The sequence below is a fragment of the Alnus glutinosa genome, chromosome 4 (assembly GCF_958979055.1).
Source record: "Alnus glutinosa chromosome 4, dhAlnGlut1.1, whole genome shotgun sequence".
NCBI lineage: Eukaryota > Viridiplantae > Streptophyta > Magnoliopsida > Fagales > Betulaceae > Alnus > Alnus glutinosa.
In genome coordinates, this window is record NC_084889.1 from 5,608,786 (window position 1) to 5,619,873 (window position 11,088).

At 39.7% G+C, this 11,088-nt stretch overlaps 3 protein-coding genes across 4 annotated transcripts; all 3 read left to right on the top strand.

The window, feature by feature from the left end:
- The first annotated feature begins 657 nt into the window (after nt 1–657).
- LOC133866906 (disease resistance protein RUN1-like) lies at nt 658–4,120 on the top strand. Its single transcript, XM_062303562.1, has 2 exons — nt 658–1,275; nt 2,977–4,120. Exons 1-2 carry the CDS (start codon nt 752–754, stop codon nt 4,109–4,111), a joined length of 1,659 nt encoding a protein of 552 aa, XP_062159546.1. The 5' UTR covers nt 658–751; the 3' UTR covers nt 4,112–4,120.
- Nucleotides 4,121–4,220: 100 nt separating this feature from the next.
- LOC133866063 (disease resistance-like protein DSC1) lies at nt 4,221–6,674 on the top strand. The gene is made up of 4 exons (XM_062302627.1): nt 4,221–4,490; nt 4,593–5,726; nt 5,812–6,550; nt 6,637–6,674. Exons 1-4 carry the CDS (start codon nt 4,296–4,298, stop codon nt 6,672–6,674), a joined length of 2,106 nt encoding a protein of 701 aa, XP_062158611.1. The 5' UTR covers nt 4,221–4,295.
- On the top strand, nt 6,577–10,583 carry LOC133867028 (uncharacterized). 2 transcript variants are annotated; one of them, XR_009899977.1, is made up of 6 exons: nt 6,577–7,155; nt 7,239–7,428; nt 7,591–8,202; nt 8,287–8,979; nt 9,103–9,778; nt 9,848–10,583. XR_009899977.1 is itself a non-coding variant. In XM_062303700.1 (6 exons), the coding sequence occupies exons 1-5, from the start codon at nt 6,677–6,679 to the stop codon at nt 9,682–9,684; spliced, it is 2,556 nt and encodes an 851-aa protein (XP_062159684.1). In that variant the 5' UTR covers nt 6,577–6,676; the 3' UTR covers nt 9,685–9,699; nt 9,848–10,583. The 2 variants fall into 2 exon arrangements, 1 of the variants encoding a protein (XP_062159684.1); XM_062303700.1 differs by having other exon boundaries at nt 9,103–9,699.
- The last annotated feature ends 505 nt before the right edge of the window (nt 10,584–11,088 follow it).

Below are 11,088 nucleotides of genomic sequence, written 5' to 3' on the forward strand. Positions count from 1 at the left end.
CGGAGCGAGCGGGAGAGAGAGAGGGCGGTCCGGAGCGAGCGGGAGAGAGCGCGGGGCTGGGGGCGGCAGATCCGGCGGGAGACAGAGCGGGGCTGGGCGCGGCAGATCCGGTGGGAGAGAGAGCGGGGCTAGGCGCCGCAGATCCGGTGGGAGAGAGAGCGGGGCTGGGGGCGGCAGATCCGGCGGGAGAGGTGCTGGGGGCGGCAGATCCGGCGGGAGAGAGAGCGAGCGGCGCTGGGGGCGGCAGATCAAGCGGGAGAGAGAGCGGGGCTGGGGGCGGAACTCCGGTGAAGGACCGGGGACGGACGCCGGAGGCCGATTTGGGGACTGTACGGACAGACTTCAGAGAGAGAGAGGGGGTGCGTTCGTTCAGCTTTGGGGGGAAATGGAATTTTTCATTTCCCCCCAACCAGTTTTGACGAAGGCTGTGTGATATTAAAAAAATGAGAAAAAAGGTTTAAACAGTCTTTCCACGTAGGACTGTTGTAACATTGTTGTAAACATTGTGTACCAGTATCATTTCTCCAAGTCACCGGGCCAAGTCACCCAACTGACCCAAGTCAACAATTTTGAAATTTCTAGATCATTTAACGCGTTAAGCACTTAATCCGGTTTGCTTGCTTTCTCCGTGAATTCCAGTGATGCGCGCGTCGAGGCAAACATTGAAGATTCTTTACAAAAGCAAAATTATGGTACAGTTTTGCTAGCTTGCTCCTACCAAGTACCGAGTTCATGACTTAACTCTAAACCCATGGCTTCCACCAGCAGCAATATTATTGAAACAGCCCCATCTACACCTTCCTCTTCTTTTTCTAAACCCCAATCGAAATACGAAGTTTTCCTCAGTTTCAGAGGCAAAGATACCCGCAATACTTTTGCCGACCATCTCTATCACGCTTTGGATTTTTATAAAGGGATTAGAACCTTCAGGGACGATGAGGATCTTGAGATTGGAAGACCCATTAAACAGGAACTCTTGGATGCAATCGAGACATCGAGAATGGCAGTCATCGTTTTGTCAAGCGACTACGCATCTTCCTCGTGGTGCTTGGAAGAACTTGCAAAGATTGTTGAATGCATGAAAGAACGAGGGATGAGAGTCTTGCCCGTTTTCTACCACTTGGATCCTAGTGTTGTGCGCTATCAAAATGGCACTTTTAAAGAGGCCTTTGCTAAACATGAAGAACGTTTCAAGGAGAAGATAGAGATGGTGCAAAGGTGGAGAGCTGCTTTGAAAAAAGTGGCCGATCTCTCCGGACGTCATTTAGAGGATGGGTAAGTAACATTTACTGATCGATCTTCTAGACAGAATCGTTTTTTTCTTTCTTGCCCTGACTGCAATATATATATATATATATATATATATATATATATATATATATATATATAGTCACTTATTACTATAAATGTATATGCTAAATAGTTACTAGCTTCATCATCGTGATGGAGTTTTACAAATAGCACTCAATATATATGAGAATAACTTCTATAGGACTTGCCAGAGAGAGAGAGAGTTTGGTTTCTGGTTTCTGGTTGGGTTTTTGCAATTGGCTACCCATACAAATGTCAGAAGCCCAGTCGATGAAGGCCAAGTCCTCGCATTAAAGAGTAATCCTATCAGCTTCCCTACATATAGAAAAAAATGTCAAAAAAATCACAAAAAACCATACCCTATCGATTCTCTAAGCATCGAGAATGCTACAGTTCTACCCAATGTGTAGAGAACCAAAGAGATTCTTATCCATTATTTTAATACAAAATATCTTTCTTTCCTCTCTCATCTCTCATCTATTTGCCTTTTATTGGGGATTGTGTTGGAATTTTGTAAAAAATGTAAGTGTAGGTACAAACTTATATTTGTAAAGAAAGAATATTTAATTGATATAAGAAAAGATAAACGAAACTATTGTGAAGTGTATTTGAATAGGGAAGTAAAAAGTAGTTTAATTTGTTCCCTAAATTTAAGGAAAATCAAAGGGAAACTGCTGTCATGGGTTTGTGCCCAATCAGTGAGAGTGATTGACTATTTGGAGATGGGATTCCACTTTTATATAAAGAGATTGATCTTGTGATTTTTAAAGACACTTGACATTTGGAATGATATAAGGACTCTAAATTAATCGTTAATAATGAAACAAGGTGTTTGTCCTTGTTTGTTAATGAACAGGCATAAATAGAAACCTTTTGTTCAAGCATTTTCAAAATTAATATGTATATATATTTATTTTGTGCTTTGGGAATGTTTTAAAATGAATGTATTGAAGAGCATTAAATGAAGATAGTCCCACATAGGAAAAAGAGAAAGTGTTGTTGGCATTTATAAGGTACAACACACTTTTAAGTATTTAAAGTAATGCTTGGGTGTATGCACTTATGTGTATACTCTAGTACGATGCTTCGCACGCGCGTGTGTGGTAGTGGGGGCCTTGATAGCGCACTTGGCACGAAGCATCGGAGCTCGTAGCGATCTAATCATGAGTATTCAATTTTGGATGGTCATGATCATTTGATCTGGTGGTTTGATCTAGATCGTAGGATGCTTCTTAGGTAGATCTAATGGTTGGATTTACTGGACCATTAGTAAAGTAAACTGTAAAGTCAAATCACATTTGATCTAACAGTTGAGATTAAATAATAATGATCTAATGATTATTATTAAATAATCATTGATAGTTATTTGATTTGATGGTCTCTTCTCTTGCTATAATAGAAAATCTAAGAGTATTATGGTTTATTTTTCATTTGTGCAAAATGCAATTAAACAAACAGAAGATTCTGGGTTCCATTGTATCTTGAAGAAATATTTGCTATAACCCTTTGCATACCATTTATGACGGTAGCAAATTTTTAAAGAAAGCGATGTTGTAACGCACTTTACAAGCAATATTTCATTTTTATGCTTTCTATTACTTTTATCTAACTAACAATATTTGCATATCTCGTTTGGGTTTGCATGATTTGCATTGACTCTTACAGGCAGTCTGAGTCAAAGTTTATCGAAGACATTGTTGAAAAGATATCTCAAGAATTGAATGATATGAATGATATGATCAATGATAAGAATGGCCTTGTTGGAATTGACTCTCGCGTTCAGGAAATCATGGATTTGTATATGGATATGGCGTCGGATGATGTTTGCTTTATAGGGATATGTGGGATGAGTGGAATCGGCAAGACAACTCTTGCACAAGCTGTTTTTGAAAGGATCCGTCGCCAATTTCAAGCTAGCAGCTTTCTCAGTGATGTCAAAAGACGTGATTTAGGTGATTCACAAGATCAACTCCTTCAGGATATGAAGTTGAAAAAAGGTGAAATGCCAATTAGATGGGATGTGCTTAAGGGCATCAGAGCGACAAGTACCAGACTAAGTAACAAAAAGGTTATTATTGTTCTTGATGATGCGGATGAAGAAAAGTTGGAAAAATTAGCAGGTTTCCATGAGTGGTTTGGCCCAGGGAGTAGAATCATCATAACTACAGAAGATAAGGGTTTGTTGCGGAGGAGATGTGGAAAGAAAAATGTATACAATGCTAAAAAACTGAATGCATCTGATGCTCTGCAGCTCTTTAGTCGAGAAGCCTTTGGCAAACCCCAATGTGAAAAAGATTTATTGGATATATGCAATGGTTTTGTAAGTTATGTTGACGGCCATCCTCTAGCTCTTAAAATTCTGGGTTCCTCCATGCATGATATATCAAAAATAGATCTATGGAAAGCTGAGCTGGAAAGACTAAGAGAAAGTGCTGAACTTCCTAAAGACGACAGAATTCAAACAGCACTGAGAATCAGTTACAATGGATTGAGTACTCAAAAGAAAAAACTGTTTTTAGACGTTGCATGTTTCTTCAATGGGGAGGACAAAAATCGAATAGCAGATATACTAGAAGGTTCTGGTTGCATCCCAGAGATTGATATAAAGGCTCTTATTGACAAATCTCTCATTACTATTTTAGGAGGAAAATTGTGGATGCATAATTTACTTCAACAAATGGGTTGGGAAATTGTCAATCAGGAATGCATGGAAAGACCCGGAAAGCGCAGTAGATTGTGGCTTTGTGAGGATGTCCTTGAAGTACTAAACAATAGTAAAGTAAGTGTTATAGTATTATAGACATGAACTTATAAGAGAAGTACATATTGGTACAATTTTTGAAATTTTTTGCTATATCTTTCGGTATACTAGTTTAATACTGTTCTTAATTAATGGTTTTTAGGGAACAGATTCAGTTGAAGGCATACTACTAAATGCACCTTCTCAAAAAGAAGTACGCTTGAATGCTGATGCCTTCTCAAAGATGAAAAAGCTAAGATTGCTTAAAATTTGTACTGTGCACCTTCCTCAAGGCCTCAGTTATCTTTCTAATGAGTTACGTTTGATGGAATGGCATGAATATCCTCTGAAATCCATGCCGACGAGTTTTCAACCAGAGAAACTTGTTGAACTCGTTATGCATCGCAGCCACATCAAGCAACTACCCAATGGATTTAGTGTAAGTTTTCCACTCATGCAAGTGTCCTCATTAATTCTCTCTCTCTCTCTCTCTCTCTCTCTCTCAAATTAATTTCCTATATATATATTTTTTTTGTCATAGAACTTACACAGGCTAAAAGTCATGGACCTTACTGACTCGCAAAACTTAATCAAGACTCCTAACTTCACTGGACTTCCAAATCTTGAGAGGGTCATTTTTCAAGGTTGCACAAGATTGTATGAGGTTCACCCGTCTATTGGAGTTCTCAAACAGCTTACTCTATTAAGTCTGGAAGATTGCAAACATCTTAATAGCCTTCCACCGGAAATCAATTTGGAATCTCTTGAAACTTTGATCTTATCTGGCTGTTCAAGACTCAAAAAGTTTCCAGATATCGGAACAAGTATGACACGTTTGTCGGAGCTTTATTTGGATGGGACTGCCATAGAGGAACTGCCATTATCAATTGAGCATCTAACTGGCCTGACTTTATTGTATCTTCAAGACTGCAACAACTTTTCAAGTTTTCCAAGTGTCATTGGTAGTTTGACATCTCTTAAAACTCTCATTCTGTCCAGATTGAAGGTTTGCCCACATAAACCATGGCATTCCTTGGGCCTCTCACCCATTCTATCGTCAGTTGGTGCGGCTGCACTTGCTTTATGGGCAGATTTTTCCCTGGGCCTCTCCCCCATTTTATCAGCAATTGTTGCGACCACACTAATTGGTTTATGGACATATTGTTTGTTTATTGCCAAACATCCTGAACCAAAGCCCAACTTCTTGTTGCTCAAGTCTTTGTCAGGTTTAGGCTCATTAGTTTGTCTAGATCTAAGTGACTGCAATCTGGAGGACGGAGCTCTCCCCAATGATCTTAGTTGCTTATCTTCACTGCAATCTCTAAATTTGAGCAAAAACCATTTTAGATGCGTGCCTGACAGCGTTTCTCAGCTTTCTAAGCTTAAATTTCTCTACTTGGACAATTGTAGCAGGCTTAAATCATTGACAAATATTCCGTTAAGTACACAATATGTAATGGCACGAGAATGCACTTCACTGGAAAATTATTCAAATCAAGTTATAGTGTGGACTTCAAGTGAATCAGGATTCACGTTTATTAACTGCCTCAGCTTGGGGGACAATGAAGAATGCAAACTTAGTGTTCCCAACCAACTCGAGCTTATTCACGAGCAGCTTAATTTGCAAAATATACATTTGCAGCCATTGTGGCAAAGATACATGGAGGATCAAATGGTCTCTCTCTCTCTCTCTCTCTCTCTCTCTCTCACACACACACACACACACTGAAAACTATCCTTTTACTTTTACTATTTTGCAGGAGCAAATTGATCAAAGCAAAGGATTTAATGGCGTTTTCCGTCAAACTGAAATTCCAAAGTGGTTCAGCCATCAGAACCCTGAAGGGTCATCTGTACCAATCCCGCTACCGCCTGATCTGTATGAAAATAACAGATGGAGAGGAATTGCGTTGTGTGCTATTTTTGAAGTTGATAAGAATTTGAAGAATGAGGACTCCCCTGCTCAGGATTCAAAAAGTTTTCTTGAGTTTATATGTCGCTTGGACATGGATGGAGGTGTTGTAGATTCTCCCCTGGTTTTTACTTTCCCTAAAGACAAATTCTATCGGCCTGGCTCGTTTGGACTTTGGCTATTTATATCGCATGTGAGGTTTAGGGGCCATTTAGATGTGCGCGACTGCATTAGCCCTTCAATTACAACCAACACCCCACATGTTGAGATTAAACTGTGCGGTGCACGTTTAGTATACGAGGAAGATATGGTAGAGTTTGTCAAACATTTCAGCCAGGAAGCTTTTGGGAGCCCTGATGTCCTACATCAACGTCATCAAGAATTCATTGAGTATCATAAGAACTCTTCCGAAAGCCCTGATGCCCAAATTAGTGACTCCAACCCCAGGCTGAAAACAGAGCTCAACACATTGCTTTCAATATTGTACCAGGTTATCTCTCCCGGCCTATATAGGATTTCTTCACTGAAAACCATAATTTCTCTATCTATTTTTATCTCACTCACTCATGAACACCATATATATGTGTGTGTGTGTGTGTGTGTGTATTTTACAGGAAGACCCTGCACGAAACCACTGGTACGATTATATCTTTCCTCAAATTTCGATTCCCAGATGGTTCAATTATCAACAAAATTCTGTGTCCGACCTAAGAATGCAGCCGCCTCCAAATTTGCATAACAATACGAGATGGATGGGATTCTCTGTATATGCTTTGTATACTGTCGACAAGCAACCAGCTCAGGATTCAACAATTTTTTTAAATTTTTCTGGTCTTTTGGCTTCTGGTCAAGCCCCTTACCGGGCCTTTCCGCTGTCTAGAGACATTTTTTTTGGGTCACGTCGGCTTTTGGTATTTTATATACCACGCCTGCTATTTGGGTTGAATCAGTGTAGTGAGATTTGGGCTTCATTCCAAAGCAATAACCCACGTGTAGTGAAGTTTGAAATGTGTGGAATCCGTATTGTATGCGACCAAGATATTGAAGAGTTTGTGGAAACATTAGTCCAGTGCATGTTAGAGTGCCCGAATGAGTATCATCAATCTTATCACTTGAATCTTTTAGCTCAAGTTACAGAATTGCGAGGCTGCGACCATGGAACGGATTTTAGTTGCTCTTTCACATTGCAAAGGTTAATAGGTTTGTTATCATACGTGCACGACTGCATCATATATATATATAAGTGAATTGTAAAATATGTTCTTATACTTGCAGGGGGCCTCAAGCCATGCCTAAGCTTCTACCGAGTATTGAAAATGTAGCAGAGGGGGGTTGTGCTTCACCAGAATCATTTTCAAATCAAGCTGGCACTTCTACAGTTTTAGGCATACCGTTACGGGATTATCAATCTGGAAGTACTTCGTCAATACGCGTCCTTGAAGATCAGTTCAAATTGAACTTGGAGGTCTCTCTCTCTCTCTAAGTTTGTACTCCTTTATTCTTTATTTGTATTATCAAACAATTTTCTACGTGTGATATCAATTTACAATTTTCTTTTTTGCTTTGCACTCGCAAAAAAGTCAGGCTTGATTTACAAACATTAATTTCTACATGTTTTTAATTTCAGCGCACCCACATCAACCACATCAACCACAACGTATTCAATATTTGCTTCCCTCAAAGTGAAATCCCAGAGTGGTTCATGCATCAGAGTGGCAGGGCGCCCTCAGTGAAAATTATTCTACCTCCAAATTTGTATTATGATCCTGAATGGATGGGATTTGCTCTATGTTGTGTTTTCTCATTTCACAAGCATCCAAGTGCCATAAATTTGGATTCGGGATTTCATCATCGCTTCATGTGTCATGTGGAAACCGACCTTGGTTGTGTGAGTCCGTTATTTGAGTCTAGCATCAGTGAAGCCCAAGTACAAAATCACCAACGTTCATTCATTTGGGTGTTGTTCCAACCACGTTGGTTGCTTTCAGAGCAGTGGAGTGAAGTCACTTGGATTGGCTTCTCGTTTATGAGTATAAGTGAACATGTCTCGGCGGTCAAGTGTGGGGTTAGTCTTGTATACCAGGAAAATATGGAAGAGTTTACTTGTACATATGTACAACTCATGGCCTCCTTTGTTGCCTTTGCCAAGGACATCCAAAGCCGTAGGTCTCTCCCTCCCCCTGGGGGTCCGGAGCAAATGCAGTATGAGCACCCACACTCTCACAAAACGGGCCCACTGGTAAGACTTCTTCGGATCATGATCCACGTACACCCTCACAAGCATCATTATCAGCTCTCTGATTGGACACTTTCTATTTTACAGGACTTTCATCCCTCCTTTTCTTATAATTACTGCTTCCCTCCAAGTAACGTAACCCAGGAGTGGTTCGGTCATCAGAGTCGCGGGCACTCGGTGACAATTGACATACCATCAAATTTGTACAATGACAACAATTGGAAGGGATTCGCTCTGTGCGCTTCTTTTTCAATAGACGGGGATCCAGAAACCATCATTGACAATTGGGTTTCAGAAACTCTCCACTTCCTAAATTGTCAATTCAGAACCGGTGTAGCTGGTTTGGATGATAAGGACTTTGGTTGTGGCACCTCGAGAATAGAAATCTTGATGTTAATTTGTCTAGGCCAATTCATTTGGATATCCTACGTACCGGGTGAGCCATTTAAGTATATGTTGCGCCAGTGCAGCAGCATTGAAGCTTCGTTTGAAAGTGATTGGTGGCCATGTGTGACGGTGCAAACATGTGGGTTTCGTCTTTTGTTCCAACATGATCAGGTAGAATTTGAGCAAAAACTAAAACACTGCAAGGCCTTGATTGATCAACTTGCCAATTCTATTTCGCAATATGCGGGTGGTGATCATGAAAAAATAAATGAGCAAAATCCAAATGATATTGAGGTAGGAAGCATACTTACAAAGGACTTCTTAACTCAAATATGTAAAAGACCTATTGAGCAAGCGGAGACTGATGATCAACTCGGCAAAAGAGACTTACTGGTAAGAAATTAGGATTATGTATGTATATATTCATTTCTTTGTCTCTCTCCCTGCACTGACTAATGCACACCGGTACCTCGTACACCTTCTATATATATATATATATATATATTCATTTTACAGGACTTTGATGGATGCTCTGAATTCAATTTGTGTTTCCCTCCAAGAGAAATCCTTCATTGGTTCAGCCACCGTAGTAATGAGCCGTCGGTGAAAATTGACGTACCCACAAATTTGTACGATGACAGTGGTTGGATGGGACTTTTTCTTTGTGCTTATTTTTCAGTCCATGAGGATCAAACTGCCATCCCTGAGAAGCCCGATTCGGCAATTTCTCCCCAACTTATTTGTCATTTGGAAAGCAACAATGTAGCTGGCCCAGAGCAAGGAGTACTCCATGTCCACGCCACCACTAAAGCAGAATTTAGGTGGTTATATATACAAGATGAATTTCTTTGGCTGTCATATATTCCACATGGGTCATTACCGGATTGGTTGAATCAATCCAGTTTCCTGAAGGCTTCATTCTTAAGCGACTGGCCAGGTTTAATGGCTCAGAAATGTGGGCTTCGTTTCTTCCACGTGCATGATGAGGAGGAGTTTGAGAAAATAATATTCCGTGCCGGCTTGGTTTCTGAAGTTGTGGATCTCGTCCGTCAACCAGTGGCTAAAGGCGAAAGTACTAGAGCTAAGAATCAACGCTAACAGAGCAACCTGCCGGTAATTAAGAAACTATGAGTATTTGATTAGCCATGTTAAAGATCCAATCATCTCAATGAAAATCTTACAAGCCACAAAGGTACCTACTACTATTCCCTCTCCCTTTCTTTCACTCTCACTAATCATACACAATATTTCTATTTTACAGGACTTTGATCCATGCTTCAACTATTGTTTTCTTCCAAATGAAATTATGGACCTGTTCAGCCATCGGAGTGATGAGCCCCAAGTGACAATCCGTATACCCCCGAATTTGTACGATGATCCTACTTGGATGGGAGTTGGTCTCTGTGTTTTATTTTCAGTCCGGGAGCGTTGTACTATTGCTGGCAACCTTACTTGTCGGTTGGAAACCGATATTGGTAGTCTGGAAAATCTCCATACGTATTGCCTCACTAAAGAAGATCTCATGTTGTTAGTGCAAGGTGGATTCATTTGGACGAGTTATATACCTCGTTGGTCGTTTCCAAACTGGTTGAATCAGAGCAGTTTCATCAAGGCTTCAATTATGAACCTATTGCAGAAGTGCGTTTTCCTTCTTTTATTCTAGACTAGGCTTGACCGTGCAAAAGTGTGAGTTCCGTCTTTTGTACCTGAACGAAGAGACAACATCTTTAAGCCAAACCAGAAAGGACAAAGCAGCTGAGCCCAGTGCAGCCAGCAGTTCTGATGATCCTAGGCTTCAAGACAAGGGCAAAAGAATCTCAGAATAACCTCTCCTCTGCTTGGCCTGCTGCTTCTGTTTCTTTAGGTTGACTTGTAAGTCATCTATTCCTCTAGTTTCTATCATAAGTTTATTAAAATAAACTCGTCATTTTTACTGTCTAAATAGTAAATACATCAGAAACTGAATCAAATCAACAATATATTCTTCCAAAAATATATTTCTTAGACAGCTGATAATTTATATTTCTTTTGTAATTATAATTAGATTTGTAAAATGTAATTAATCTGATCAGAAAATAAACTTTCTTCATTTCAAGTGAAATAGAGAGGTCCTTACTTATCCATTTTCTCATGGGTTAATTTAGAGTTCCATTCACCTTGTCATAAGTATAATTCACATTATTTTGTTTTTCTGGATAAACTTAGCATCATCATTGCCCTACTGTGCATGAGTAAATCGTTTGTGATTTCCAACTTCGGAGAAAGTTACCAAAATTATAAGAAAAATTACTGTAAAAAAAATTATTATTTTTTGCAGTTAACTGTACTTTCATTGCCTAAAATAGTCAGGAAAAAAAACAGTACTTTTTTTCATTTTAACCGTCCACTTTTTTAAAGGGTGCTCCTTAACGCCCTTATCATTTTAGCTATCCACTATCACTATTCTATTTAAATAATTTGACAAAGGGAGGTTGTATGATGCATGAGAGAAGAAGAAAAAAA